This window comes from Auxenochlorella protothecoides (genome assembly GCF_000733215.1).
Source record: "Auxenochlorella protothecoides strain 0710 unplaced genomic scaffold scaffold63, whole genome shotgun sequence".
NCBI lineage: Eukaryota > Viridiplantae > Chlorophyta > Trebouxiophyceae > Chlorellales > Chlorellaceae > Auxenochlorella > Auxenochlorella protothecoides.
Window position 1 is genome coordinate 144,012 of NW_011934362.1, and position 25,194 is coordinate 169,205.

At 61.1% G+C, this 25,194-nt stretch overlaps 10 protein-coding genes across 10 annotated transcripts in view; 3 read left to right on the plus strand and 7 right to left on the minus strand.

Moving 5' to 3' along the window:
• Positions 1-814: 814 nt before the first annotated feature.
• F751_5437 (Phosphate carrier protein, mitochondrial) lies at positions 815-2,160 on the plus strand (the record flags this gene model as incomplete). Its single annotated transcript, XM_011402559.1, has 3 exons — positions 815-994; positions 1,118-1,829; positions 1,988-2,160. 3 exons carry the CDS (start codon positions 815-817, stop codon positions 2,158-2,160), a joined length of 1,065 nt encoding a protein of 354 aa, XP_011400861.1.
• F751_5438 (hypothetical protein) lies at positions 1,626-1,895 on the minus strand (the record flags this gene model as incomplete). The annotated part of the gene is made up of 1 exon (XM_011402560.1): positions 1,626-1,895. One exon carries the CDS (start codon positions 1,893-1,895, stop codon positions 1,626-1,628), a length of 270 nt encoding a protein of 89 aa, XP_011400862.1.
• A 419-nt stretch (positions 2,161-2,579) lies between the features above and the next one.
• F751_5439 (DNA topoisomerase 1) lies at positions 2,580-7,320 on the plus strand (the record flags this gene model as incomplete). Its single annotated transcript, XM_011402561.1, has 17 exons — positions 2,580-2,754; positions 2,918-3,105; positions 3,257-3,335; positions 3,477-3,548; positions 3,720-3,880; positions 4,116-4,361; positions 4,590-4,711; positions 4,920-5,013; positions 5,179-5,277; positions 5,460-5,511; positions 5,653-5,748; positions 5,853-5,944; positions 6,239-6,451; positions 6,600-6,673; positions 6,819-6,879; positions 6,997-7,073; positions 7,221-7,320. 17 exons carry the CDS (start codon positions 2,580-2,582, stop codon positions 7,318-7,320), a joined length of 2,001 nt encoding a protein of 666 aa, XP_011400863.1.
• A 458-nt stretch (positions 7,321-7,778) lies between these two features.
• Positions 7,779-9,051, plus strand: F751_5440 (Ras-related protein RABH1e; the record flags this gene model as incomplete). The annotated part of the gene is made up of 6 exons (XM_011402562.1): positions 7,779-7,904; positions 8,024-8,094; positions 8,208-8,296; positions 8,404-8,515; positions 8,683-8,773; positions 8,905-9,051. The coding sequence occupies 6 exons, from the start codon at positions 7,779-7,781 to the stop codon at positions 9,049-9,051; spliced, it is 636 nt and encodes a 211-aa protein (XP_011400864.1).
• A 169-nt stretch (positions 9,052-9,220) lies between these two features.
• F751_5441 (Trafficking protein particle complex subunit 3) lies at positions 9,221-10,108 on the minus strand (the record flags this gene model as incomplete). Its single annotated transcript, XM_011402563.1, has 4 exons — positions 9,221-9,343; positions 9,515-9,797; positions 9,899-9,996; positions 10,097-10,108. The coding sequence occupies 4 exons, from the start codon at positions 10,106-10,108 to the stop codon at positions 9,221-9,223; spliced, it is 516 nt and encodes a 171-aa protein (XP_011400865.1).
• Positions 10,109-10,557: 449 nt separating this feature from the next.
• On the minus strand, positions 10,558-12,211 carry F751_5442 (Serine/threonine-protein phosphatase 1; the record flags this gene model as incomplete). Its single annotated transcript, XM_011402564.1, has 4 exons — positions 10,558-10,837; positions 11,051-11,208; positions 11,385-11,848; positions 12,130-12,211. 4 exons carry the CDS (start codon positions 12,209-12,211, stop codon positions 10,558-10,560), a joined length of 984 nt encoding a protein of 327 aa, XP_011400866.1.
• Positions 12,212-12,762: 551 nt separating this feature from the next.
• On the minus strand, positions 12,763-14,496 carry F751_5443 (putative transporter; the record flags this gene model as incomplete). The annotated part of the gene is made up of 3 exons (XM_011402565.1): positions 12,763-13,203; positions 13,458-13,859; positions 14,068-14,496. 3 exons carry the CDS (start codon positions 14,494-14,496, stop codon positions 12,763-12,765), a joined length of 1,272 nt encoding a protein of 423 aa, XP_011400867.1.
• A 1,453-nt stretch (positions 14,497-15,949) lies between these two features.
• F751_5444 (Amino acid permease 2) lies at positions 15,950-17,932 on the minus strand (the record flags this gene model as incomplete). The annotated part of the gene is made up of 6 exons (XM_011402566.1): positions 15,950-16,048; positions 16,317-16,402; positions 16,636-16,744; positions 16,897-17,106; positions 17,528-17,652; positions 17,884-17,932. 6 exons carry the CDS (start codon positions 17,930-17,932, stop codon positions 15,950-15,952), a joined length of 678 nt encoding a protein of 225 aa, XP_011400868.1.
• Positions 17,933-18,351: 419 nt separating this feature from the next.
• F751_5445 (Amino acid permease 2) lies at positions 18,352-22,780 on the minus strand (the record flags this gene model as incomplete). Its single annotated transcript, XM_011402567.1, has 14 exons — positions 18,352-18,421; positions 18,619-18,867; positions 19,226-19,236; positions 19,872-19,913; positions 20,026-20,111; positions 20,241-20,376; positions 20,459-20,533; positions 20,667-20,801; positions 21,022-21,114; positions 21,238-21,362; positions 21,735-21,889; positions 21,998-22,063; positions 22,260-22,536; positions 22,642-22,780. 14 exons carry the CDS (start codon positions 22,778-22,780, stop codon positions 18,352-18,354), a joined length of 1,659 nt encoding a protein of 552 aa, XP_011400869.1.
• Positions 22,781-23,237: 457 nt separating this feature from the next.
• The window catches only part of F751_5446 (Amino acid permease 2), a gene marked incomplete at both ends in the record, with an annotated part of 3,862 nt that continues 1,905 nt past the window's right edge, over positions 23,238-25,194 (minus strand). Inside the window, 7 exons of the mRNA XM_011402568.1 lie at positions 23,238-23,339; positions 23,560-23,645; positions 23,747-23,855; positions 24,014-24,223; positions 24,402-24,494; positions 24,632-24,756; positions 24,963-25,037. Coding sequence (XP_011400870.1) covers positions 23,238-23,339; positions 23,560-23,645; positions 23,747-23,855; positions 24,014-24,223; positions 24,402-24,494; positions 24,632-24,756; positions 24,963-25,037 — 800 coding nt within the window. The remainder of the gene's footprint in view (positions 23,340-23,559; positions 23,646-23,746; positions 23,856-24,013; positions 24,224-24,401; positions 24,495-24,631; positions 24,757-24,962; positions 25,038-25,194) is intronic.

Here is a 25,194-nt window from a genome sequence, read left to right on the forward strand (position 1 = left end):
CCTCCACCCAGCCCACCTCACCCACCCCCCCCGCGGGCAACTGCTACAGTCGAGCTTGTTCCCTCTGCTGGAAAGATCCGAATGACCTGTGTGGTGACCACTGGGGGGTATGCCCCCAAACTCGTCAGCTGCAGCTTGTACTCAGCTGTCTTCAAGATGATCACCTCAGCGGGTCATAACCTGGGGGATGTCGTCACCACCATCAAGGGAGACCCACAGTCTGAAACGCTCATGTCAGCTTATGCTCTTGGAGCCGCGTACACATTCTTAACTCTGGAGGACATTAAGGAGATCATGCGGCTGACGCTCATCAACCCTATACCACCTCCCCCCGTATCCTTCTCCCCACCACCACCGGAACTTGGGTCTATCACTGGGAGTGTCACTCTAGCATCAAACGTTTTCTCATTCTCAATCACATTTGGGGACCTGACCCCGGACAGCATTAGGTACGCCTTCTTCACCGCTGACGGGGCCCTGGCCAGTTATGGATCCCAAAAATACAACGGCAAAACGACCACTTATACCACCACCCTCAAGGCGGCCATGTTATCTTTGGTGTCGTATGCCCAAGTTGTGGCCCTCAACAGTACAGGCGCTAGCACCAATGTCCTGACCCTGAACTGCTGATCATGCAGACTGATGTTATTGCGCGCCCTCCGGGGTCGATCGACGTTAGCAGCATTTGACTAAACAGTTGCGCGCATCCTTGCCGGCAGTGCCACTCTGCACCCAAAACCCGAAGCCTGTGTCTATAGGATCTCTCTTTCCAAGACTCGATCTTCAGGCTCACGTCCTGTAGAGGAGTGCCAATATGTTCCTGCCCAACACCCTATACACCCCCACGGCCCTGAACGCGGCCATGGCTGCCTCCGTTCAGAAGGAGCAGTCCCTGCAGCGGTCTGCGGCCCCCCAGGACAATCTGCTTGCCCGCAGCGTGTCCGGCTTCGTGGCACATGCCCCCACGGAGAAGAAGATCGCCCTCTACTCCCGGGTACGCCCTGGCGCGCCCAACCCCTGCTGGCCCCCTCGCCGAGGAGAACCCGGGCGCCCGACGGGCCCCCCTGCATGGGACTGACAAATAATCATTCCTTTTCCCATTCCTATCCCCGCGCAGGACTACTACCTGGCCTGCGGCGTGGGCGGCATCCTGGCCTGCGGCCTCACGCACACTGCGGTCACCCCCCTGGACGTGGTGAAGTGCAACATGCAGACCGCCCCCACCAAGTACACGGGCATCTTCCAGGGCTTCCGCACCATCGTCACCGAGCAGGGCGCCCGCGGCCTGTTCAAGGGCTGGGTTCCCACCGCCCTCGGCTACTCCGCGCAGGGCGCCTGCAAGTTCGGCTTCTACGAGTTCTTCAAGAAGTACTACTCCGACCTGGCCGGCCCCGAGTACGCGGCGCGCTACCAGAACCTGATCTACGTGGCGGGCTCCGCCTCGGCCGAGTTCATCGCCGACATCGCGCTGTGCCCCTTTGAGGCCGTCAAGGTCAAGGTGCAGACCGTGCCCGGCTGGGCGCGCGGCTTCGGCGACGGCCTGCCTAAGTTCGTGGCCGAGGGCGGCGTGGGCGGGCTGTGGAAGGGCGTGGTCCCCCTCTGGGGCAGGCAGATCCCCTACACCATCATGAAGTTCGCGGCCTTCGAGAATGTGGTCCAGGGCCTGTACAAGTACGTGGTGCCCAAGCCGCGCGAGGAGTGCACCAAGGGCGAGCAGCTGGGCGTGTCTTTTGCCGCAGGCTACATCGCGGGCGTGCTCTGCGCCGTGGTGTCCCACCCCGCCGACAACCTGGTGTCCAAGCTGAACTCCACCAAGGGCGTGTCTGTCGGTGAGTGCAGGGCATGCTGCGAGCAGGGTGTCTTCCTGGGATGCCAGTGCCCGGTGCGGCAGCCATGGAACTGGCACCATGTGGATGACAAGCATGGGTCGAGCAACGTCTCGTCGCGGGTCCTCACCCTCCTTCCCCCCCTTCCCAACATCCCGCAGGCGAGATCGTGTCGGAGATGGGCTGGATGAACCTGTTCACCCGCGGGCTGCCCCTCCGTATCGTCATGATCGGCACGCTGACCGGGCTGCAGTGGGGCATCTACGACGCCTTCAAGGTGTTTGTGGGCCTGCCCACCACCGGCGCCAAGGTGGAGCCCGTGGAGGAGAAGTGAGCGCCGCCCGATGGCTGCCGCTCGCAACGTGCACCTTTGACTGTAAGCTAGCACAGAGATGGCAGCAGGGCCGGGTGTGCGGGGGGGCGCAGGGAGGTGATGCAGATAGGTTCATCAGAGCGCAGGCCGTCCACGGGTGAAATTGATGCGATCTCGAACTTCTAGCTCATAGACAACGGACCCCCCAAGCCAGCCAGCCAGACGCACAAGGGCACACCTGACCCTGAACATCAGCATTTGAACATCAGATCCGCATATAAGCCAACATATCGGGGTCTCGCGACCCAGGGAATCACACACGTCGATACTTTCCTTGGGCACCCCGGCGCACTACTCGGTCGAGCGACTACCTGCGGCCCTGTTGCCCCGTGGCTCCATATCTGGCATAGTTCTGGTATTAAGAGTACCAGCAGGCCAGGATGGCCACTGCCACTGCGCCAGAAGCGGCAGGCACGCAGAAAGCAGACATCTTCGGCGACGCGGTGGAACTACCAGTGATTAGCAGGCCCAAACCAAAGTTCGAGTTGATGCTGACGGACTCCTCGGACTCTGATGAAGATTTACCCCTGGCACAGCGGAAGCTCAGCCTTGCAGGTACGTTGCGGGTGGGGAGTGTGCAATTCTCAGGGGGTAGGATGTCACTCGGAACACCGACTCTCGTGGCCTGGAAGGTCTCATGTTTCCTCGCTGAATGTACGTGCTGGGAGACCACTACTTTCTCTACTCACCAACCCATCCAAATCTCCATCCATTGCAGCTGCCAGACCTCAGCCAGCTGCCAGACCCGCCTCCCAGGCCTCCAGGCCGCCCTCCCAGTCCAGCCAGCGAACAGACACCAAACGCAAGAGCACCGGCACCGGCGGCTCCATCAAGAAGAAGGCACGCGAGAGCGATGCCAGCACTCGGCCTCGGAGGTCTGAACAGGCGGCCCCGGATGCAGCCGAGGTGCGAGGGTGAAGAGGGACTCTTTCCTGCTGCTTGTGCAAACAGGCCGCAACTTTTCGCCACCTCGGCTTCTCATGGGGGGTGCTGGCGTTCCACTGCGCTCCAGCATGCTCTGAAGGCGGTCAAGTTTGCCAATTCCTCTTTTCCACAGATCCGGTGGACCACGCTCGAGCACAGTGGGGTCCTCTTCCCCCCTGAGTATCAGCCCCATGGTGTCAAGATGCTGTATGGTGAGTCGGATTGGGGGGTTTAGAAAGGCTGCATGGATGATAGTTAGGAAAGGGGTTTGATTCCTTGTGCCGTTTGGGGGCCTAACCTGAGATCCCAAGGGATGACCTGCCCACTTTTCCAGTTTGCGCTCTTTCATACAGACGGCGTCCCCGTGGACCTCACGCCGGAGCAGGAGGAGGTGGCCACCTTTTACGCCGTCATGCTGGAGACGGGTATGGGTGTCGATGCTGTACCGCCAGAGAGGGCATCTTGAGGGGCAACCCAACGCAGTTTGTCCTGCGCTTGGCACCCAATCCAGGCCTCAGGGCGTCCTGGCAGGGGAGACAGGCTGTGTGCGTGCTCATTCCCCCCTCCTTCCCTCACCCACCGGCCCCCCCCTGCAGACTACATGACCAAGGAGACGTTCAAGAAAAACTTCTGGGAGGGATTCAGTGAGGTCTTGGGGCCCAAGCATGCCATCCAGTGCCTGAGGAAGTGCGACTTCACCCCCATCTACGAGTGGCACATGGCGGAGCGCGAGCGGAAACGCGCCCTCACGAAGGAGGTGGGTGTGTCAGGGTGGGAGGTTGGCGGGGGAGCAAGGCAGGGGAGGGGAGGGTGTGGGTGGGTGATCCAGCACAATCATGAGTACTGTCCATCAATCGTGCGCCGGCCGCGTCGGGTTGGTCATGGTATCTGGCCGCACCTGCGGCCAGCAGTTCAAAGTCACGACTGTTTCTGAATGCGCGGCAAGTCGCTCTCCCCACCCAGTATCCCCCTTTCGCCCATGCCCGCCGCAGGAGAAGCTGAGGCTGAAGGAGGAGCGCGAGGCCGCTGAGGCCGACTACAAGTTTGCGCGCGTGGACGGGAAGCAGGAGCAGGTGGGCAACTTCCGCGTGGAGCCGCCGGGCCTGTTCCGCGGGCGCGGGGAGCACCCCAAGATGGGCAAGATCAAGAAGCGCATCTACCCCCGCGACATCACCATCAACATCGGCAAGGGCTGCCCGCTGCCCAAGCACCCCTTCCCGGGGCAGACCTGGAGGGAGGTGCGCCGAGAACGAGGGGGGAGGTGGGTGGCTGGGGGTTTGATGCCATCGCCAAGCATGTAGGCAAGCGGAGGGTATTGGCTAAGGGGGCTGGGCTTGCGGGGGCACAGCCTTCTGACCCTGGGTGCTCATGCCTGTCGGGGCTGGGGGGCGCTTGGCTTTCAAGCACCTGCCTGAAACATTGCATGCCAACCTCATCCTGAGCATCGTACACCTATAACATGGCAGGTCCGGCACGACCAGACGGTGACGTGGCTGGCGTACTGGAGGGACCCGGTGAACACCAAGGAGTACAAGTATGTCTTCCTGGCCGCCACCAGCACGTGGAAGTCGGAGAGCGACCTGCTCAAGTGAGGAGGTGGAGATCGGGGTGGGGGGTCCGGGGGACCAGGAGGACAGCTCTGAGTTTGAGTGGGTGAGGAGGTGGAAAGCACATCGGCATCTCAGCACTCGAAGCAATGGCACTCACCAATCGCTGGGATGCTGTTCTGCCCCACAGCAGAATACTGTGCTGAGTAAGCATGCCCAAGCACCGACCCCATGCACGCCCGCCCGCAGGTATGAAAAGGCGCGCAAGCTCAAGGACAGCATCGCCGACATCCGGGCCGAGTACACCCGCAACTGGGATGCCAGGGACCGGCGCGAGCGGCAGGTGCCGAGCGCAGGGGTTGAGGGACTGGAGGGGCCGGGGTCTCTCCAGGAACGGCCGTGTTGCGGCGGGCCCGCCTTGTGAACCTGGCGCCAGAGTGGGGCCTGCATGGGCTGACCCTGGCTGCAGCCCTCGACCTCTCACTCCCACCACCCTCCCCAAAAGCAGATGGCCACCGCCCTCTACTTCATCGACAAGCTGGCGCTCCGTGCTGGGCACGAAAAGGACGAGGATGAGGCCGACACGGTGGGCTGCTGCACCCTCAAGGTGGGTCGCTCAGTTGTCAGGGGGGGGCGGTGGGTGGGGTCTGTGGGTTGGCTTGCGCTCCTGGGCAAGGAGAGGTGCCGGCAGAGTGCCCTTCACGCGACAAAGCATGTCAGCACCATGACTGGGGGTTGCTGAGAGCAGAATTGTTGTGCCCCAGCCCCGGCTCCTTCACACCATCACAGGTGGAGAATGTGGAGTGCCTCCCACCCAACCACATCAAGTTTGACTTCCTGGGTGAGGCGCGGGTGTGGGTGATGGGCAAGCCAGATGGGCGGGTGTGGGTGGGATGCTGCGATTCCTGCAGCATTCCCCAGAGAACGCCTCCCCTGGCGCCAGACCCGACCTGCCTGACCCGGCCACCATCCAATGTACCAGGCAAGGACTCCATCCGGTACGAGAACACGGTGGACGTAGACCCCAAGGTCTTCCAGAACCTGCAGTTGTTTAGCCGCGAGGACGCCAACGGGAAAGGTGAGCACGGTGCCGACAGGGTGCCACGTGTGCCGGCCGAGGCAGAGCCTGTCATGACCACAGTCAAGCGGGGACTGACAACCTGATCCGTCCACACCCTGCAGCCAAGCAGCCGGGAGACCAGCTGTTTGAGTGTTTCGATGCGCAAGACCTGAATGTGAGGCTGAAGGAGCTGATGGACGGCCTGTCGGTGAAGGTGATCTCCCTGTTGGAGTTTTGTGTGTGCGGGAGAGGAGGTGCCTCCAGCAGGAGGGCATTCGGGGTGGGAAGCCAGTTTCTGTGTGCAAGCCTGGGTGCCCAAGTCATCCTCACACCTTCTCCTGCATGGCTGGAGTCGATGGGAGGAGGGTGTCGACCACCGCCATGCACCCTCATGTCGCCCCTGCCCGCGTGCCCTCTCCCCTGGCTGGTGATCCTCCAGCGGCTGGTCCTCGGAAAGCCTTCTACACATCCCCCCCCGCCGCACTCTCTGCTCCCCACGCACCTCCAGGTCTTCCGTACCTACAATGCCTCCATCGTGCTGGACCGGCTGCTGACCGGGGAGGTGGACTCGGAGAGCGTGGAGGCCAAGAAGGCGGCTTACGACACGGCCAACAAGGAGGTGGCGGTGCTGTGCAACCACCAGCGCGCGGTTCCCAAAGGGCATGTAGGCCAGATGGAGAAGCTGACCGCCAAGATGGAGGCGCTTCATGCTGAGCTGGCGGTGCGTTGGCGTGACGGTGCAAGAGGGGGCGGCAGGCGGGTTGTGAATCCCGGTCCTGAAGGATGGGACGCGTGAGTGGTGCCATGCAGCCCTGGCCTCTATTTTTGCGCTACCTCGCCACAACCACCCTCGCACATACCCTGCACAGGAGCTGCAAGCCGACCTGAAGCTCGCCCTGAAGGGCCTGCCTGGCAAGGACGGGAGGAAGCTGAATGCAGAGTCGTGAGTCCGGGGGGTCCAAGGCCTGCGCCACTGAAGTCAGAAGTGACGGCTTTGGGGAGGAGTCGGTGCTAGCGGGCATGTGTATCGTGCGCCGCTTGCTGCGTGGAGGCCCCAACCCCTGCCCCCTCCCCGCCCCTGCTTGCAGGCTGGAGAACAGGGCATCGAAGAAGCAGCAGCAGATTGAGAAGGCAGAGATCAACTTCAAGGTAAGGCTGGCAGATGGAAGGCACATGTAGGGTATCTGGAGGTCTGCTGTTCATGATACTCGCCTTGGTGCGAGGTTTGGGACGCTGAGGGACGATGCTCCGCTCCTTCCGGTGCAGGTGAAGGAGGACCTGAAGACTGTCGCACTGGGGACGTCCAAGATCAACTACCTGGACCCTCGGATCACTGTCGCATGGTGAGGAAAGGGGAGAGGGGCGCCCGGGCTTTTTGCTCCAGATGGGACAGCCTCCTTGAACCCTTGGGGAGCAGCGCTAGTGCCACACCCTTGCAGAGGTCCTGTTGGAAAGTCCCCGACCCCTGCCGTCACTCTCCGTCCCCGCAGGTGCAAGAGGAATGAGGTTCCCCTGGAGCGCATCTTCAATCGGTCCCTGTACCAGAAGTTTGCTTGGGCAATGGAGGTGGAACCCGAGTATGCTTTCTGACGGGAGAGCAACGAGTTGGACCTGCTCGAGTCCCCGACCCGATTGCCAATCTGCAAACTCATGCGCATCCTGGACATGCACCTCGCACATGGTCCTCTGTACGTCAGGGTGGAATCCCAGGGCGATTAGAGCTGGGTTCAGGGTACCTGTGACTACTGATCGCAGCCACCTTGCGCGCCCAACTTTCGAAGCTCGCATCCGAGAGCGCATCAATCGCACTGAGATCGGGGGCAGGCTGGGCACTGAAAACGATGGACACTCTCCTCAGTGCGCTCATCTGATTGTATCAACGCCATTGGGCGACTCCCCCAGCACCTTTAGTTTTGCCTCCTTGCTCGCTGTCCCTCGACTGTTAAGACTGCTGTGGCGCGTGCGAGGCTCTCCCGGCGTTTCACACCGGGTGCATCGCTCAGCACTCATACCGCGTGGGATTCGGGCCCGACCATCCTCCAGCAGCAATGGCAGCCGCGTCGATGGTGACGCCGTTGGCCAAGTACAAGCTAGTCTTCCTGGGGGACCAGAGCGTCGGGAAGACCAGTATCATCACCCGCTTCATGTATGACAAATTCGATACCACCTACCAGGTGAGCTGTGCGTGGGTGCGGGCAGGCGCGCCGATCTGGGGGCTGAGGCCGTGGTTCGGGGATGGCCACCTGCCCTGGGAAGCAGAGCCGACACCCATCCCCTGGCTCTACCCTCGCAGGCCACGATAGGCATCGATTTCCTGTCGAAGACAATGTACTTGGAAGATCGAACAGTCAGGCTGCAGCTCTGGTAGGGCGGCTGGGAGAGGGCTGTTGCTGATGTGGGCTGTTCTTCTTCAGCCGTCCCCAGACTCAGCCTGCCGGCCTGGTTTGAGCCTCGCCATGTTCCTTTCGAGCTCGTAGGGACACTGCAGGTCAGGAAAGGTTCCGCAGCCTCATACCCAGCTACATCCGAGACTCGTCGGTGGCCGTGGTGGTTTATGACGTCACAAGTGAGGCTGTGGGGGGGGGCGGCTTGACTTGCCCACATGCGTCCTTACCTGCTCCAAGCCAAAGTCCCGCCCTCCAGCAACTCACCCTTGTGCTGCCCCAATCACAGACCGCCAGTCCTTTGTGAATATCCAGCGATGGGTGGAGGAGGTTCGAGGGGAGAGGGGCAGCGACGTCATCATCGTGGCGGTTGGCAATAAGACGGATCTGGTCGAGAAGCGGTGCGTCACTGAGCTGGGCAGGGGCGTATGGTCGGTGTGACATACGGCAGGCCGGCTTCGAAGGCAGGTCGACTGATCCAACGCATCGACCCAACACGATTCGGCAGGCCCCGCAGGGCACACCCCTCCAATGTCACCTTCCCCCCACTCTGTATTCCCATCGCCAGGCAAGTATCCATCGAGGAGGGCGACACCAGGGCTAAGGAGCTGGGCATCCTGTTCATCGAGACCAGCGCCAAAGCTGGCTTCAACATCAAGGTGAACCGCGCGCGGTATTTTTCTCCACGGCTCGCGGGCGCCATGCCTGCGCCGTGCCCCTGGCAGGGCCGTGGTCCTCCCTGCGCGAGCCAGCGCTGAGCCTGGAGGCCACCCACCCCCTCGCCACGCAGGCCCTCTTCCGCAAGATCGCCGCTGCCCTGCCGGGGATGGAGAGCTTGGGCGGTTCCAAGCAGGAGGACCTGGTGGACATCAACCTTGCACCCTCCTCCGCCGCCAAGGCGGGAGGTGCAGGCGCCGCCTCTGGCTGCGCCTGCTGAGCAGCTTCCCGCTAGGGACCCAGCGCTCGACTCTTCGGAAAGAATGGTTCACAGTGCGCTGAATGGTGACAGGCGGCGGGGCGCATGCACAGCTCAGGCACAGGGTGCTTGACAGCTCGGCAGGCGGGGCTTGGCGCCACAGCATTCTGCCCCTGCCCTGCCTGTCGCCCTAATCGTCGTCCTTGTAGGGGTAGGCCTCTGGCGCTGCGGCCACGAACGTCAGGCGCAGCTCGGTCGCGTCGTCGCCCCGCAGCGAGTCCCTCACAAAACTGCACTCTGCATCGATGTTCACCTGCGCTTGTCCGCGGTACATTGTAAGGCCAACTGAGACTCATCAAGTGAGTGGAGCTTTGGCGCATCAAGGACAAGGACAAGAAGCTGGGAGAGGGGTTCAAGGAGACCCAGCAACGCTTCACAAGCGACGTCACCACCCCGCGTGTGCCTCTCCCCCCACACCTCGCACCATCTCCAGGGCCCCGCGAATCACACCGCACAGGATATTGCTGTAGCTCAGCCCCCGCAGCTGCTCCGGTAGCTCCACAAAGTCCGTGAGGGGGTTGTCCTCCAGGATCAGGCTGCAGGACCGACCGTCGGGGGCCCAAGCCGCCACTCTGGCGCTGGTGTTCAGAAACATCCTGAAGCCGACGTGGGCGATGCGTTCCGCGACCTCCTTGAAGTCGGAGCAGGAGGTTGTCTTGGAGCGAGCCAGGTACTCGTCGATCAGGCGTTGGCCGATGTTGTACCCCCTGGGAGTCGGAAGCGGTGTGTGTATGCGTGTGTGCGTTGGGAGCGCAGGGAACGCTCTCACTCTCCACATCTCACAGCGCAGCAAGTGGACACCACGTACATCTTTTCTAGCTGCTTGTTGACCTCATCCACGTCTTCATAGTCGGAGATCAACTGCCGCACGATGCTGCCGTATGTGAGCGTCAGGATCTCAGCGTTCTGGGCAGGGGGAAAGTGCAAAGGATGGCTGGGAGTGTGATCCAGGCGTGCAGGAATCGCGAGATGGCTGCCGGGACCGCGCAAGGTCTACATAGCTTACGATGGTTTCCATGACGGGGCAGGAACGGCGAGAAACGGTGGTCTGGATGGCTACTCAAGGAAGTGATCCTCTCTCCGCCAGGGGTCGGAAGCACAGGGAGCTCTATCTGATTGTAAGAAGAGATCAGTTCGCACAATTGTTATCCACTTGAAAGATACAGGAACGTATGACTGTTTTGCATGTGAGGACGGCCCAGAAGGTGGTGTAGCTCTCGACCCCGCCCTCTTCGAGACGGGCTCTGAAATCCCCACTGCTCGAGTGATCAGGCCCCGAAGTTCGATGCAATGCGGGAGGATGAAAATGTCCCTCCCAAGTGTTTGAGCGGTGCAATGACGTGTGCCTGCATGCACTTGTCATCAGATCGGGACCTTGTGAACACCCTGCGCCCTCCTCCGGCCATGCCATGCTCCGGATGCCACCCATACCTTGCTCCAGAACAACGTCGGTGAAGTGCACCGAGTTTACAGTTCGCCATGCACCATGGGCACTTGCGCAGCCTGCTCCAGCTTCAGGAATTTGTCAGAGTACGTCTTTGCGGAGGGCAGGGATACTACCTGCGCCTCGATGCCCTTGCCCCCTTGCAGCCGGATGCTCTGCCCGGGGAGGCCTTCTGGTAGAGGGCTGGAGTCCTCCACCGGCTTCCCAGCATGGTCAAGGGCCGGCAGCACGCACGCGGTCAGCTGGCCACCATACACGCAGCCGGTGTCGAGCCCCGTCGCATATGGCTCGAGCTGCAGCCGCCTGTGCGTCACATTCACAAGCAAAAGGATTTAACAACTCGCAAAGCATTGTATCCTGGCATGTTGTTGGTGTGATGCCTGTCTCATGGCATCCTTGCTTGATGCAGGCTGCCATTGCTCTCCGACTGCAAGCCCATCCACATCCCGCCGGGCCCATGCCCCCCATTCAAGTCGCCCACCCCCCCCCCCCCCCCTCCCCCTTCTGCCTCCCCACCTGGCCGCGTCGTGGCCGAAGAGGACGTGGTGGGGCCCAGCCCACACCTTTGCCCAGGGCTGACCGGTCCCACCGACTGCATTGGCCTCCCAGGCAGGGTTGCCTCCTGGGGCCGGGGACCCGGCGCCCTTGGTGCTTGCGGGGACGACGTCGCGCATCTGCGCTTGGGAAACAGATACAAGTGGGTGGAGTCCATCATGCCATCTTGCCAGCCGCAGACCCACTCGCCCTTCCGTTGCCTGGGTCAGAAGCACGCCCTTGTTCACTGTCCCCCTCCCGCCTGGCCCGCCCCCAGCCCCCCTCCCCAGTCCCCCTCCCACACCCCGGCACCCACCGTGAAGAGGTCCGACAGGGGCTGGTCCCGAAGATCTGCGCCCGGGAGGAGCCCGGCGTGCACAATGGTGACGCCATAGGCCGGCAGGTCTAGGGTGAAGGGCAAGGCCTCCAGCTCGCACGCCAGGTCGGCGTGCAGCCCCTGCACCCAGCCGTGCTTGGCCGGCTTGGGGATGGGCAGGCCCGCGTCCCACGCCCGCCATGCGGCCAGGGCCTGGTCGTCGTGGTTGCCGCGCACGCTGCGCACGCCGCGCTCCTGCACCAGGCGCAGCACCTGGGGCGAGGCGGGGCCCTTGTTCACCAGGTCGCCCACGACGACTAGCAGATCGTCGGGGCGGGCCAGCGCGGCCAGCAGGCGGTCCAGCTCGGAGGCGCAGCCGTGCACGTCGCCGATGACCACGACGCGGCGGCCCACCGTCTGGGACAGGGACAGGCGGTCATGAATCCGGGGCGGCAGGCGGTTGCCTTGGTGGTTTTTTTTGGGGGGGGGGGAGGGGAGGGAGGGATCAAAGACGGCCAGGCGTAGGTGAGGGGCCAAAGGTGCGGAGCGTGGAGAAAGGTTGCGTGCGAGGCAAGGTCTGGGTCAGGCATGAGGAGCAGAGGGGGAGGGCAAGCAGTCCAGCTCTGTCCACTATTTCCTGTCCACTGTTTCCTGTCCACTGCCCCGTCCTGAGCCTGCAGGACTTATGCTCCCCTGGGGCAGTGCAAGGTGAACCCCAAACACGCACACTACCCCAGTTCCTCACCGTATGGCGTGCGGGGCTTACGTCCGAAGGCACGGCCCAGGAGGCTTCGGACCAGGACCACCATGCCTATGACCACCGGCATGACGAGGCGGCAGCCCGATCCCTACAGGTCGCCGTGCTGCACAGGCGCGGGCAGGAGGGCATGGTTCGAATGGTGCAGAGAGAAGGTTCATGCCGTGGGCACATCATTAGCGGGACGTGCCTGTCCTCCTGCCCCCTCTAGCAGTGTGGTGTGTCCAGCCCTAGGTCGTCCGAGATCCCAGATCGGACTGGCGGCACCAAGGATGCTCGCTGGATTATTCAGTGCAGTCACTAGTCCACCACACATTGGCTGGACTCATGTTGTCGACTGGTTGCATCGACCTCGCACACATTCGAGCCTCACCGTGCATGCAGTTGACGGGAAGCGGGGTTGTTACCAAAATATTCCCAGCACGATGCATGGATGCCGATGCCTGAATTCCCAGGCCCCTTTGCGTGCTTATTCAGTGTTACAGTCTTCTTCACACTCACATACATACTCGGGCGGCCTGATCCACTTCCCCCACTGCCACACGACCAGCAGGGGTGGTGGGCAGCGCAGTACACAAAATTTCGGCCGCGATGTCGAAGCCGTCGCGATGGCCCATCCCCTCACTCCTCCTTGCCCTTGCTGTTGGCGACCTGGGAGAAGACGCTGGAGCCCACGATGAGGGCCGCGCCCACCCAGCCGCGCGGCGTCCAGCGCTCGCCCAGGAAAGCGAACGCCAGGGCGGCGCCCAGCACGGGCTCCAGTGTGTACACGATGGCGGCGTCGGTGGAGGACACGTCCTTGAGCGCAAAAACCTCCATCAGCAGCACCGCGTCGGTGGTGAACAGGCCGGTGTACAGCGCCTCCCGCCAGGGCAGTGTGATGCTGCCCCAGGACTGCAGGCTGGTTAGCAGCGGATGATGCAGCAAGGAGGAGAGGTACTCAGGGTGCAAGATGGCGACGGCGCCTGCTGACGCCGCCATAGTCGTGGTCAGCACGACCGACATGAGAGGGAGGCTGGAGTCGGCGCCCAGGCGACGGGACCAGTGCTCGGTGCGGAAAATCTGGCGATGGCGGATGTGGGGAGGAAGGGAGGGGTGTGTCCTGAAAATGGCGCACATAGAGTCAGACAAGGGGGTAATCCAAGGCATGCCACGACACACCCACAGCAAACGGCATGCAGTGCTGCACTGATACTGTTAAAGTTTACGGAACACTCCCCTCCCGGCCATCCATCGCTGCAACTCACGTCCATGCGCACCCCTGCCCTTTCCTCCTCTTCAACACCTCCCCACCCCCCCAGCCCCCCTTTTTCCACCTGGATGCCAAAGGCGACCGCAGACACGAAGCTCCAGATGTCGCCCACAGAGGGCGGGCGGCCCGACTGCTCTAGCAGGCCCACGCCCACCAGCGAAAGTGCGGCGGCCGCCCAGGTGACGGGGCGCACCCTGCTGCCAGACAGTCCCGCCAGGAAGGGCACCACCAGCACGGTGAATGTGGAGAGGAAGGAGGCGCGCGACGCGTCGGTGGAGGCCAGACCCTGGCTCTGGGCCAGGTACCCCGCCGCCATGAAGACGCCCAGCTCGCAGCCGGCGCGTAGGATGGTGCGGTCCTTGAGCGCGGTGGACAGAAAGGGGGAAAAGGCCGCCGCAGCCACCGAAAACCGGAGCAGGGCAAAGGTGAAGGGGTCGAAGCTCTCGCCGACGTCCTTGACCACCACCTGTGAGACGATTGCAGAGGGAAAGGGGGATGAAAGGAGGAGGTACGACAAGGGGGACTGCCCGCGCATGTCTGATCCCTCCTTTTGAGACCGCAGAAATGCAGGAGGACAGAAGTTAACGTCCCTTCTCTCACACATTTAAAGCTGCCACGCATATTGATGGACATACACGTGGCGACCAGGCATGCCCAAACCCATGTGCACTCACCCAGTTCGTGGCGACGACCAACACCAGGAGATTGCACAGCAGCAGGCCCCGTAGCCTGGGGCTCAGGGCTCGCACAAAGGTGCGCACCGGGCCGGGCAGGAATCGCCAGACCCCCTCCAGACTATCCGCTGCATCTACATCATCTTCGTGCAGGTCTAGGGTGGCAATGGAGTCGCGCAGGTCCTTGTAGAGGTGGATGTCGTCGGGAAGCTGATCCAGCGACTTCTCGGAAGTGCTGGCCACATCCGCGTCGGTACTAACTGTCGCACACGCTCGCTGCCTCAAGCGCCGCTCTGTCTCGGGAAAGGTAGTCACACATGCTCGCTGTGGTCGCTGAGAACGATGGACGCGGCAGGGGCCTGCCCGGAACGGAACGATACGGGCGCTATTTGCTGGTCCAGCTGTCCATGCATTCACTGAGACGCCCATGGAAAACGTTTCTCGCAGCACTCTCTCTCAAGCTCAACACCACTAATGTCCCAGAATTTCACGCCAAAGTGGTTTAAAGGATGTCGGAGGCTGCGCAGATTTCCTGGTCACGTGTGTGGACCGACGGGCGCGAAGATCTAAATCTGGTTCGCCAATATATCGATTCAGATGTGGCATCATTTGCACTCAGCGAATTATTCTACTAAATTATATGCGCACTGCAACAGCTTCAGCCCGCTCTTGGGGGTTGAGTCGGCGCTGCCGCGCGGTATCTGGGATTCGTGGTGTTCGGGGCATGGCTTCCCCTGCTCCTTGGGAAGGCCAGGTTCTGCAGGCCCTCGAGGCCAATAAGGAGCTTAGACATTCCACATATTACCAGATAGCCACTGTCAGTCCGTCAGGAAGGCCCTCCAATCGCACTGTCGTCTTCCGGGGTTTCCTGCCAGGCAGCAAGCTCAGCTTTGTGACAGACCACAGGTGTGGTTTGGGTTTGAGGAATGCACATTAGTGGTGTCCTTGCTCCCCGCCCTCCCACAGAATCTCTTGCTCGTTCATGAGCTCCCTGCCGCCATGACTGCCACAGGAGCAGCAAGATCCAGGATCTCGCCAGCAACCCCTGGACAGAAGCTGCCTGGTACCTCCCGGTCACGCGGGAGCAGTTTCGCTTTTCTGGATCGGCCGTGGTCGTGAGTGCATCAACGCAGGAGAAAGAGCTGCAGCAGGTAAGGGGGTTGCCACGGCAGGATGCCGGGGAGGGTGAGATATTAGCAGCACAAAGGATGCATTTTGGTGGAAGAGGATCGACTGCGTCGACAACTGCCCCATGATGCAGGCGCGAGACAGGGCTTGGGCCAAGATGTCGCCCCCTGGGCGCCAACAGTTCTTCCAACTGGCTCCGGGTCATGCTCGGACACAGGAAGACCTCACAGAGGACAGTGAGGTGAGCAGGTGCAGGGGTGCGAGAGAGGCGCGAGCTTGATGGTCAGATGCATGCCTGGCCAAACGTGTGAGAAAGATCATGCCACCTGTGTTCCAGCCTTGCCTGTGTCACATCTCAGACCTCGTACTCCGCACCTAATTCGCAGGCAAGTGTGGACTCCGATGTGCCGCCAGACACATTTGACTTGGTGTTCCTGGAGGTGGAGGCGGTGGACTACGTGGATCTGGTGGGCAACACACGGAGGCAATGGCATGTCATGGAAGGGGAATGGATGTCTGGAGAGGTGAACCCCTGAATTGTTCCTGCTTTCCCGTGATTGGTCCGAGTGGCCTCAACCCCCCATGTTCGTCAGAATCATATCACAGCGATGCTCAAGCACTCGCACTGCCCATGATCGGGTGCTAGCAGTTGAGGCGATGCATTGGGTTGTATGCTGACAAGGGACATGCAAGGCTGGCGCGGCAGTGGTGAGCAGCCGTGCCCATCGCAAGGTCTATGCAAGAGTTCATGGAATCAGTCGAAGAAGCTGTATCCGCTCGAGTCGACCACGATGAGCTGGATGCTGCCCACCATTGCCGCAAGGGTGAGGATGCCGCAAGCGATGTTGAGGACCTGCGGCAAGGCACGGGGGGGGATGGTATGGAATCTCAGTCACGCACAGGAGCAAAGCTGGCATGGGCCATCTGGACAGAGCCGGAACCAGAGGCCCCTCCGCATTGGGCTTGCTGGGTCCGGCAAGGTCCACGCATGGCCACCTGTCACCAGGCATGGTGGGCCCTCGCCAAGCATTGCGACACTCCTTCAGACCCGGCAAACTATCAAAGGGTGCATCTCGGCACTGTCCCCCACCACAGCATGTGACCCCATCGCCCATTCGCACCCGCAACCAGAAGCGCTTTCGCTTATCGGGGTTGTACACCCGGATCCAGCACTCCACAGGGAAGAAGACGGTGGTGGGCCAGAAGCCTGGTTGGGTGGTGGTGAAGTGGTTGCTACGCCAGCCTTTCATTCGGCGTGCTAAGCGGGCCTGGCATAGGTAGGGGCCCTATCACCACCCCAGACATTGCCAATGCATGGGCACCCTCCCATCAGGCAAATCCTGGATGTCCACATCGACATTGGGCCCCCTCCGTCAAGGGTCCTAGGGCTTTCCCGTCTTATGAGGAGCTAGCTGCCAATATTAACACCCGACCACTCACCCAAGGCCCCTATCAAGCCGACGATATCATTGAAAAATGGCAGGCAGATGGCTATGATGCAGACGGCCACAACATAGAAGGACCGCAGGGGGATGCGCAGCTTCCAACCCTGCGCAGCATGCATAGGCAGGGGCGGGGGTTGAGGATCGCCACTCCTAGAGGCCTGCTTGATCACACTTTCCCGCTCCGACCTGGCCCCTCCGACCCCCTTTTCCAGCCCCCCTCACCCAGATCGCTGCCCCCTGCGCCTCCTCCACTCACCCTGGACCATGCAGGCGCCCTAGCCCACCGCGCATAGCGCTCCTCTATGAATGCCAATGTGGGCTGGGCGTACACCTGGTAGGCGGGGACCATGTGGATGATGACCATCGCGTTTGCCCAGATGAGGACCCAACCCGGCCCCGCAAACCGGGTCAGGATGTCGGGCTGGATGCTGCTGCCAAAGGCCATGTACCCCGCCACCGACACCGCCTGGCGCGAGAGGGAGGATGGGGAAGTCGTCATAAGAAGCGGCAGCCAAGCATCTGCGGGGCTGGGTGGCTCGGGTAGTCGCCCTGGCGAGCACCATGGGGTAGACGTGGACGCCACCCAGGAGCTGCGCCCCCTCCGCACCATGTATAAGGAGGTCATGATGAGCACGGACGTCCTGACTGCGCTGCGCATGGGCTTGATGACGCCCACCCCTGGTCTACATTTGATTGTGTTCTTCAAAGACGGGTGGGGTGTATGGGGTTGAATTAGGCTGGAGGAGACATAAGGAGCGCGGTGGATGCAGGCCCATGAAGCTGGGGGTTGCCTTGCGGCCTGTTGTTGCTTAGCACCGCAGGAATTCGATCATGTGATAATTCCTGCACTCCACACGCAGCACTCCGCCTGCCGGCCTTCCACTCACCTGGATCTCGACCAGGATCATGCTGAATGAGTAGGCAAAGAGCACTGATCCCAGGGAATTCAGCACGCCAAAGGCCTTAGCAGAAGGAGACAATTTCTGGCCCGCTATTGTGCCATAGGTGTTGCCTGCGGCGAGGGGTTGTCAGGGCTGTCCTGGGTAGGCTGGTGGAGGAGGCCTGTGCAGCTGCTGCCAGCAAACCGAGGGGACTTCCCACGCCTTGCTGGCATCCTCCCCGCCCTGGATGAGGTGCATGCTTGTTCATGCCACCCTGTCACACAGCGTGCCAGCATGGTCACTTGGCTGGCGGGCCCCCACAAGGCCTGACCATTGGGAAGGGTGCTTTGCCACCCACTCACCTTCTGCGATGCTCAGCCCCAGGGCAATGCAGGAGTATGCGAAGGACATCGCTGCGCCCACCAGAGAAGCCCACCCTGCGGAGCCGGAAATGCGGGCCGTGCAGGTGTGGAGTGGAGACCATCCCTGGTCAATATCGCCAGACACCAGCAGCAGGGAAGTCCATGATTTGTCGTCAAACGCCCAACACCCTTTAGAGCACCCTGAAAATTCCATGCCAGCTCACAGAAGTGGTGCAGGGATGGCATCTGAACCACGAACAGCTGTGCTCCCGCAAATACAATGCTCCACACCCAATAGGTGTCCAGGCAGTCGACAGAGCTGTTGGTCTTGCAGATTGACCGGGCAAGCATCCTGGGTGTGAGATATTAGAAATCCTGGGCAAGGGTCGCGGGGCCTGAGGAATGTCAGGCCGCTTGGTCCTGAGCATGCAGGGGAAGTATCACATCCTTCCCCACATGCCAAAGCACTCACTGCAGGGAGAGGGTGCCGGTGATCTGGTACGCAATGGCAGTCACGAACAGGTTGATGTGCTGGACCCTATGGTGGGGGATGGATGGATGAGGTACATAATTTGTTTAGACAAGGGGCAATTCAGGGGCTGCAAGGGCGTGAGGATGGTCACTCACGTACACCGGGATCAGCCCTTTACGCAACTTTGTGCCAAGGCAGCCCCTCCTCAGCCTGGGTCCAGTGCCTCCAACCCATCTCCCCCACCGCGGGCGGCCGTGCCTCACCATCCCATGATGATGTACCCCCTCCTCCCAAAGGTGGTCAGCACCACATCGGTGTAGGTCCTCTGCCGGACGCCGCGGATGACGCTGCACTCCGCCAGCAAGTTGGAGGTGAACAGTGTCACCAGGGCAGCCCCCAGCAGGGTCAACGGGCCGGCTATCCATCCCAGGATGGAAATGGCGTAGGGGAGGTTCAGGATGCCGGCCCCAATCACGGCGGTGATGGTGTGGCCCACAGCCGTGGCCACACCCCTGCGAGAGGTGGGGCATGCTGGGCTGAGACGTACGCCTTACTCGGCCGCAGGCCCTCACAATTAATCACACGGAGTGCATGTGGTGATCTTGGGAAACGAACGCGGGGGTGTCCGTGTGTGTGCTGTGCGGGGCCTGAAGCCTGCCCAAGCCCTCCACCCCCATGCGACCACCGGCAGGCCTATAAGCCCGCAATAGCTACCCTGTTCGTTCGACGCCATCCGTGTCCTCAAATTCGTCAATCCCCTCCTTGAAAGCCGCATCATCGCCCTCGAAGGAGTCGGCTCGAAAGTCCGCCGGAACTCGGCCTGCACTCCCGAGTGGGTTCCCCCCTGGACCTGGTACTGGGGTGCGAGACATCCGCGCGAGCTGCGCAGTGAGGTTATTTGGGGGGGAATAGTCCGATTATATCTGTCGGATGCGGGTTTGCCGCCCAAGACGACGTGGGTGTAGAGACTTCGCAGTGGCCCCCGGTCGGTGCTGGAACTCGGGGACTCGGGGACTGGAACCGTGGCGCCCCCCGGTCGGCGTCGGCTTTCGGGCGTCACCCGGTTCTGGACCCTCCTGAGACAGGGTGAATGACCGCAGAGCTCATCTCCAGGGATACTAAGAATCATTACTGTCCCTTCAGTCCCTTCTGTGAACCCAAAGGCCTTCCCTCTCCTTTTTGCGCGTCTCGTGTGCGATCCGGTTACCCTAGATTTCGTCCGGAGGAGATGGGATCAGGTTAGAGCGGGTGCGGCTTTTTACCACCTAGGACCTGAGAACAGACGAGCAAGCTCCACAACGCCCAGCAGATGATCTTATGAAGCAACCTCTACCCATGCAGTATTCTATGTAAGCCCTTGTTACACAGAGTATTGATGACTCAAGGGAGCATGGTAATGCATATGAAGCTGTCGAGAAACATTTCAATCCAAGGTTGCATGGTTTAGCGACCTCTATTGATTGGAGAAAACGGTGTAGCTATTAGAATCAACTATAATGAGCTGCACGCTGCCCACCGTTGCCGCCAGGGTGACAACAAAGCAGGCGATATTCAGCACCTGTGATAAAGGATGGTGGTGGGAAGGGGTTTCTCTGGGACATGGTGAGAGGTATATCCATGTGAGGGCAGGCCCCCACCTCCCTCCCCGGAGAGGACCCACCGCCACCCACCCGCAGCCAGAATTTGCGTCTCTCTGAGGGTTTGTACACCCGTATCCAGCATTCGATGGGGTAGTATACAGTTGCTGGCCAAAACCCTGGGGCCGAAGGGGGTGAGGAGGGATAATTAGGCAAGTCAGCCAGGGTGTTGACCTGGTCCGAGACCCTCAGCTCTACAAACCATGATTTTACGCTGCTGAGCAGATTATTCCGGCCTCTCTGCGTACCGATGGCGCCCACGAGCCCGACGATGTCTCCAAAGAAGGGAAGGCACATGCCCAGGACTCCAAGGAGGACAACAAATGCTGATCGGAACAGGATTCTGAAGGTCACGCCCTGCATGTGTGAGGACTGGAGCTCAAGCTCCGCAGCGCGGGGTGGCGGAGTGGATACTGCACCATGCGCATGCCTGGCACACGCCCCTCACCGGGCCCTGATTGCCTACCCGGAGCATTCGCGGCGCCCGAGCCCATAGCGCATAGTGAAACTCGACAAACACCACGAATGGCTGCGCATAGACCTGTTGTGGAGATGATGGAGTGGAGAGTGGAGTGGGTGATGGGGTGGTCGAGGACTGGGTCCGCCTGCCCCGTTAAGCTGGGTGCCAGAGCCTGGGGAGGGCCCGCTCAGTCCCAGGCTGTGCCAAGCCACACCTGGTAGGCAGGCAGCATGTGGACGACCACCATGATGTCGGCTGTCAAGATGAGCCAGCGAGGGTGCTCAAAGCCGGTGAGCAGGTAGGCTGGTACGTCGTTCCCAAAGGCCAGGTACCCAGCGGTTGCCACCGCCTGTTGCATTGTATCCTTGGGGGAGGGTGAGGAACAGCAGGCACTGTGTGCGCTGGAGCCAGGCATGTGTGATTATCAGCCGCATGCCGGACACTCCTCATCCCAGGAAAAGGCAATGCAGCCTGTCATGAAGGGACGGAGCGCTGTAGATCTGTGTGATTGGTGCCGCGCCATCTCTCCCATCTGACCCCACACCCCCGTCACAACAAGCATCACACACCAGGTAGAAGAAGGTCATGGATGCCACAGAGATTTTGACGGCAATCTGCATGCTCTGGATGGGGCCGGCCTTCTGCGTCCCCTGGATTGTGTCCTGTGCTCAGAGAAGGGGACGCAGGCTGCCTGTGGTGTTCCAGATCCACCTTTCCCACCGGCAGCAGGGTGTGGGTCCATGCGCAGTCAGAGTGCACATCCTGACATATCACTTCCCCCACACCTGGATCTCGATCAGGATCATGCTGAACGAGTAGGCAAATACGATGGAGCCCAGGGCATTCAGTACGCCAAAAGCCTTTGCTGCAGGCTCCAGCGGCTGCCCCGCCACTGTCCCGTATGCGTTTCCTGCGAGTAATGTAAAGCAGCCGCAAATACGTTGCAGGGGATTTACCCTGAGAGGCGCAATACCTCTGACCAGATAGCCAGGCGTGCCGGACGCCTGTCTGCATTACCTTGAGCTATGCTCAGCCCCAGAGCAATGGTGGAGTAGCAGAAGGACATGGCGGCTCCCACAAGGGAAGCCCACCCTGTGGAAAATTGAGACGGCCAGGGCTGTGTGCAAGGTCAGTGCAGTGACATACTGATGGGTCAGTGGCCACGGGTACTCCCGTATGCCTGTCTCCAGTGGACGATGCGATCCTATCGCGCATGGGTATCGGGTAGGGGAGGAAAGACCCCTGACCTACCGGTGAGGTCACCTTGCCGAAGCACCCAAACCCATCCCGGCCGGGCCGCTGGACTCACAGAAGTAGGAGAGGTTTGGCATCTGGATGAGGAGCAGCTGCAGGCCGGCAAACACCACCGCCCAGACCCAGTAGGATGACAGGCAGTTGGTGATCCCGTGAATTTTGCAGACCGAAGTTGCGACGGTCCTGTGGTGGGGGTGATGATACTGAGGAGCGGAGAGCAGACTCGCATCCTGGGGCTTGCACTGTGCCAGATACGCGCGATCCTACTTTCCTATTCCACCAGTCACTCACTGCATCGAGAGGGCTCCCGTAATCTGAAAGGCCAGGGTGACCAGGATGAGGTTGGAGTGCTGGACCCTGCGGGGTGCAGGGCAGGGCGCTGGGCATGTTGGAAGGCAGCCGCCAGCAAGTGCAGGAGGGGCTCGAGGTGCCACACGCCGCTGCGGCGGGCCACTTCCTGCTGTGCATGGCCAGTCTGGGAGCCCACAACAGATGGCCATGGTGTGCAGGGGTGTGGAGCCCGAGGCACCGCCCGCACCGGCGCATGACCTACCAGGCGATGATGACATAATCGCGGCGACCGAAGGTTGCCTCCACCACATCTGTGTATGTGCGCTGGCGAACTCCCCGAATGACCCCGCAGTCTGCCAGGAGCTGGGAGGTGTACTGGGTGATGAAGGAGAATATGAGGAGGCACACAGGGCCGGCCACCCAGCCGAGGATGGAGACGGCATAGGGCAGGTTCAGGATGCCTGCCCCAATGACAGAGGTGATGGTGTGCCCGACGGCCGTGAAGGTGGTCCTGCAGCGGGCACGGCATCGGAAGGTCTCTACAGGAGAGATTTTCAACGAGTTTCAGGCAGTCAGGCACTCTATGTTGGAGGTAGTGGGCAGTCAGAGGGTTGCGCCCTTAAACCCCCCCACTTGCCCTGTACGCAATACGCCGTCGTCTTCCAGCTCGTAGGCTCCGGTGGTGGAGCCATTTTCCAATCCTACGCCATCCAAGTGCAACCCTGAGATGAGCAGGCTGTTGTCGGCCTTCTTGTTTTCCCGGAGCCTGAGGTCGGCGGGCATTGCCCCACCACCCAGTGACCCTCCTAGGGCTTGGACACCCCTCCTACTCTGACGAGTGATCACGAACTACGCGATGAGGACCCACATAAACCTCGAGGCTTTTTCATGTAATCCTGTCGTGGATCCCTTCCAGTGTATGATTGAAAAACCTTCCTGCAACAGACCGCACCGGTTAGTACCCTTCCCGGCAACTCCGGCAACCGGCCGGACACATCAGCTTCACAGCGCCCAGGGGATCCTTCCTGGTGTTTCATTTGTCACTACACTTCTCATACTTCTTTGATTAACACAAGCTATGGATGATGTTTGGTAAGCAGGATGCAAGGCGCCTGCTTGCTAAAGCTGGGCGTGAGTTGCTGCACAAGGAAGCAACACTGTAGGTAGGTAAAAATTACATCGCACGGTGGTGTAGTAGAGGTGCTCATCACTGATCTGAGGCTTGGGTTGAGTTTTGCGGCTAGTCGGAAAAGATTTCGTAGCTCTGGGAGTCGACGACAATCAGCTGAACGCTGCCGACTGTGGCAGCCAAGGTGACAATGAAGCACCCGACGTTGAGGCACTGCGCAGGGAAGAAGGCAGTGTTAGCGTTCAGTACAGGGAGTGGGGAGCGTCATCGTTTTGAGGGAACATTCTTGCCTTCAAGGCTTCGATACAAGCATGGCCGAACACTGATCCTTTTTAACCCGGGGCCCCACACCATGCTTGTCGCACGATTACATGCCACATCCCTCCGCAGCTGTTGCCCCCGAGACAAGCGCAGCCCCTTGGAAACTTCGTACCCGCAGCCACATGCGCTTGGTGGCATTGGGGCGATACACGCGAATCCAGCACTCGATGGGGAAGAAGACGGTCGCGGGCCAGAAGCCTGTGGAGCAGGTTGGGAGGGGGAGTTTAGAGTTTGGGAGAGGTGGTCCAGGGCAGCTCGCCAAACTCCTAGGCAAGCTGCCAAGTCTTCCAGTCGCTCACCGATTGCCCCGACTAGACCCACGATGTCCCCGAAGAAGGGAAGGCAGATGCCCAGGAAGCCGATCAGGATGACATAGGCCGTCCGGTAGACCAGGCGGAAGGTAATGCCCTGAGAATCGAGGTGTTCCCAATGGGAGGGGGAAGAGATTGAGAGGAAGGATGGGGACGTGTTTAGGGGCTTGGAGAGGTATGAGGTGCCGATTGTGGCAACAGGCAGCGCATATCCCTGTCCCTGCCTTCCCAGCCACATCTGCTGGCCCAACACACCTTGAAGAAGGATGGCGCATAGCGCCACTGGTTGTAGTGGTACTCGGAGAAGGCCAGGAAGGGCTGGGAGTAGACCTGGTAGGCGGGAATCATGTGGATGACCACCATGATGTTTGCCATGTCAATCACCCAGCGGGGCTGGTCGAAAGCATTCAGGATGTTTCCGGGCACCGCATTGCCAAAGGCCATGTACCCAGCGACGGAGACTGCCTGTACCGGGTGAGGAATGTTGAAGGGGGGGAGGGTCGAGAAGCGCGCGGCATGTTTGCGCAGCAGGGGCAGCGCCAGACGAGGGTAGCTCGAAGCCATGGTGGGACCGCATTGTGCCCCCATGGCGCTACACTCTATCCGTTAGCATGCACCCCGCCCTCCCCCGGCCCGCACTCACCATGTAGAAGGAGGTCATGGCAGCCACGGAAATCTGGACAGCCTTCTGCATGACGCGGACGGGGCCGCCCTTTCCAGCGCCTTTCAGCGTGTCCTACGAGGTGGTCGGCGGCTCGGGCAGTGGGTGAGGGCCCGGGAATTCATGCCCCACTCTGGCGCCGGCAGACATTGGACAGCCACAGCGCGGCGCAGGCAGAGCCAGGTTTGCCTGTCCCCTGAGGTGGCACGCACCTGGATCTCAATCAGGATCATGCTGAAGGAGTAGGCAAAGAGGATGGCACCCACAGAGTTCAGGATGCCAAACCCCTTTTCTGAGGGCGTCAGGCTCTGGCCGCCCACAGTGCCGTGCGTGTTGCCTGCGGAGGGGGTTGCGTGCCTGGCTGAGTGCACAGCCCTGGCGTGGCCGCGGCGGCACCCGCACTGGCGTCGAGGCGGGTGCCATGCGGTATGGCAAGTACGTTGGGGCTCAGCAGATCAACGTCCGACCTGAGCCTGCCCCAGCCGCGACACCATCCTCGGAAAAGCCAAGAAGGAGGGGTGCTCCCACACACTCCCAGCGCACCTTCGCGGATGCTCAGCGCGAGCGCAATGGTGGAGTAGGAGAAAGACATGGCGGCGCCAATGAGTGATGCCCACCCTGCAAGGCGTGAGGGATTGAGGAGTTTGAGCTTTGTGGGGGGCTTGGGTGAGGGTGCTGCATTGTCAGTCAGGTGCAAGGCTTAGTGCACTCCTAGACCACAACCCTCGGCCATCAGCTTCCTCAATCCTGGGTGGCCTCCAGGCCCTGCTGCACG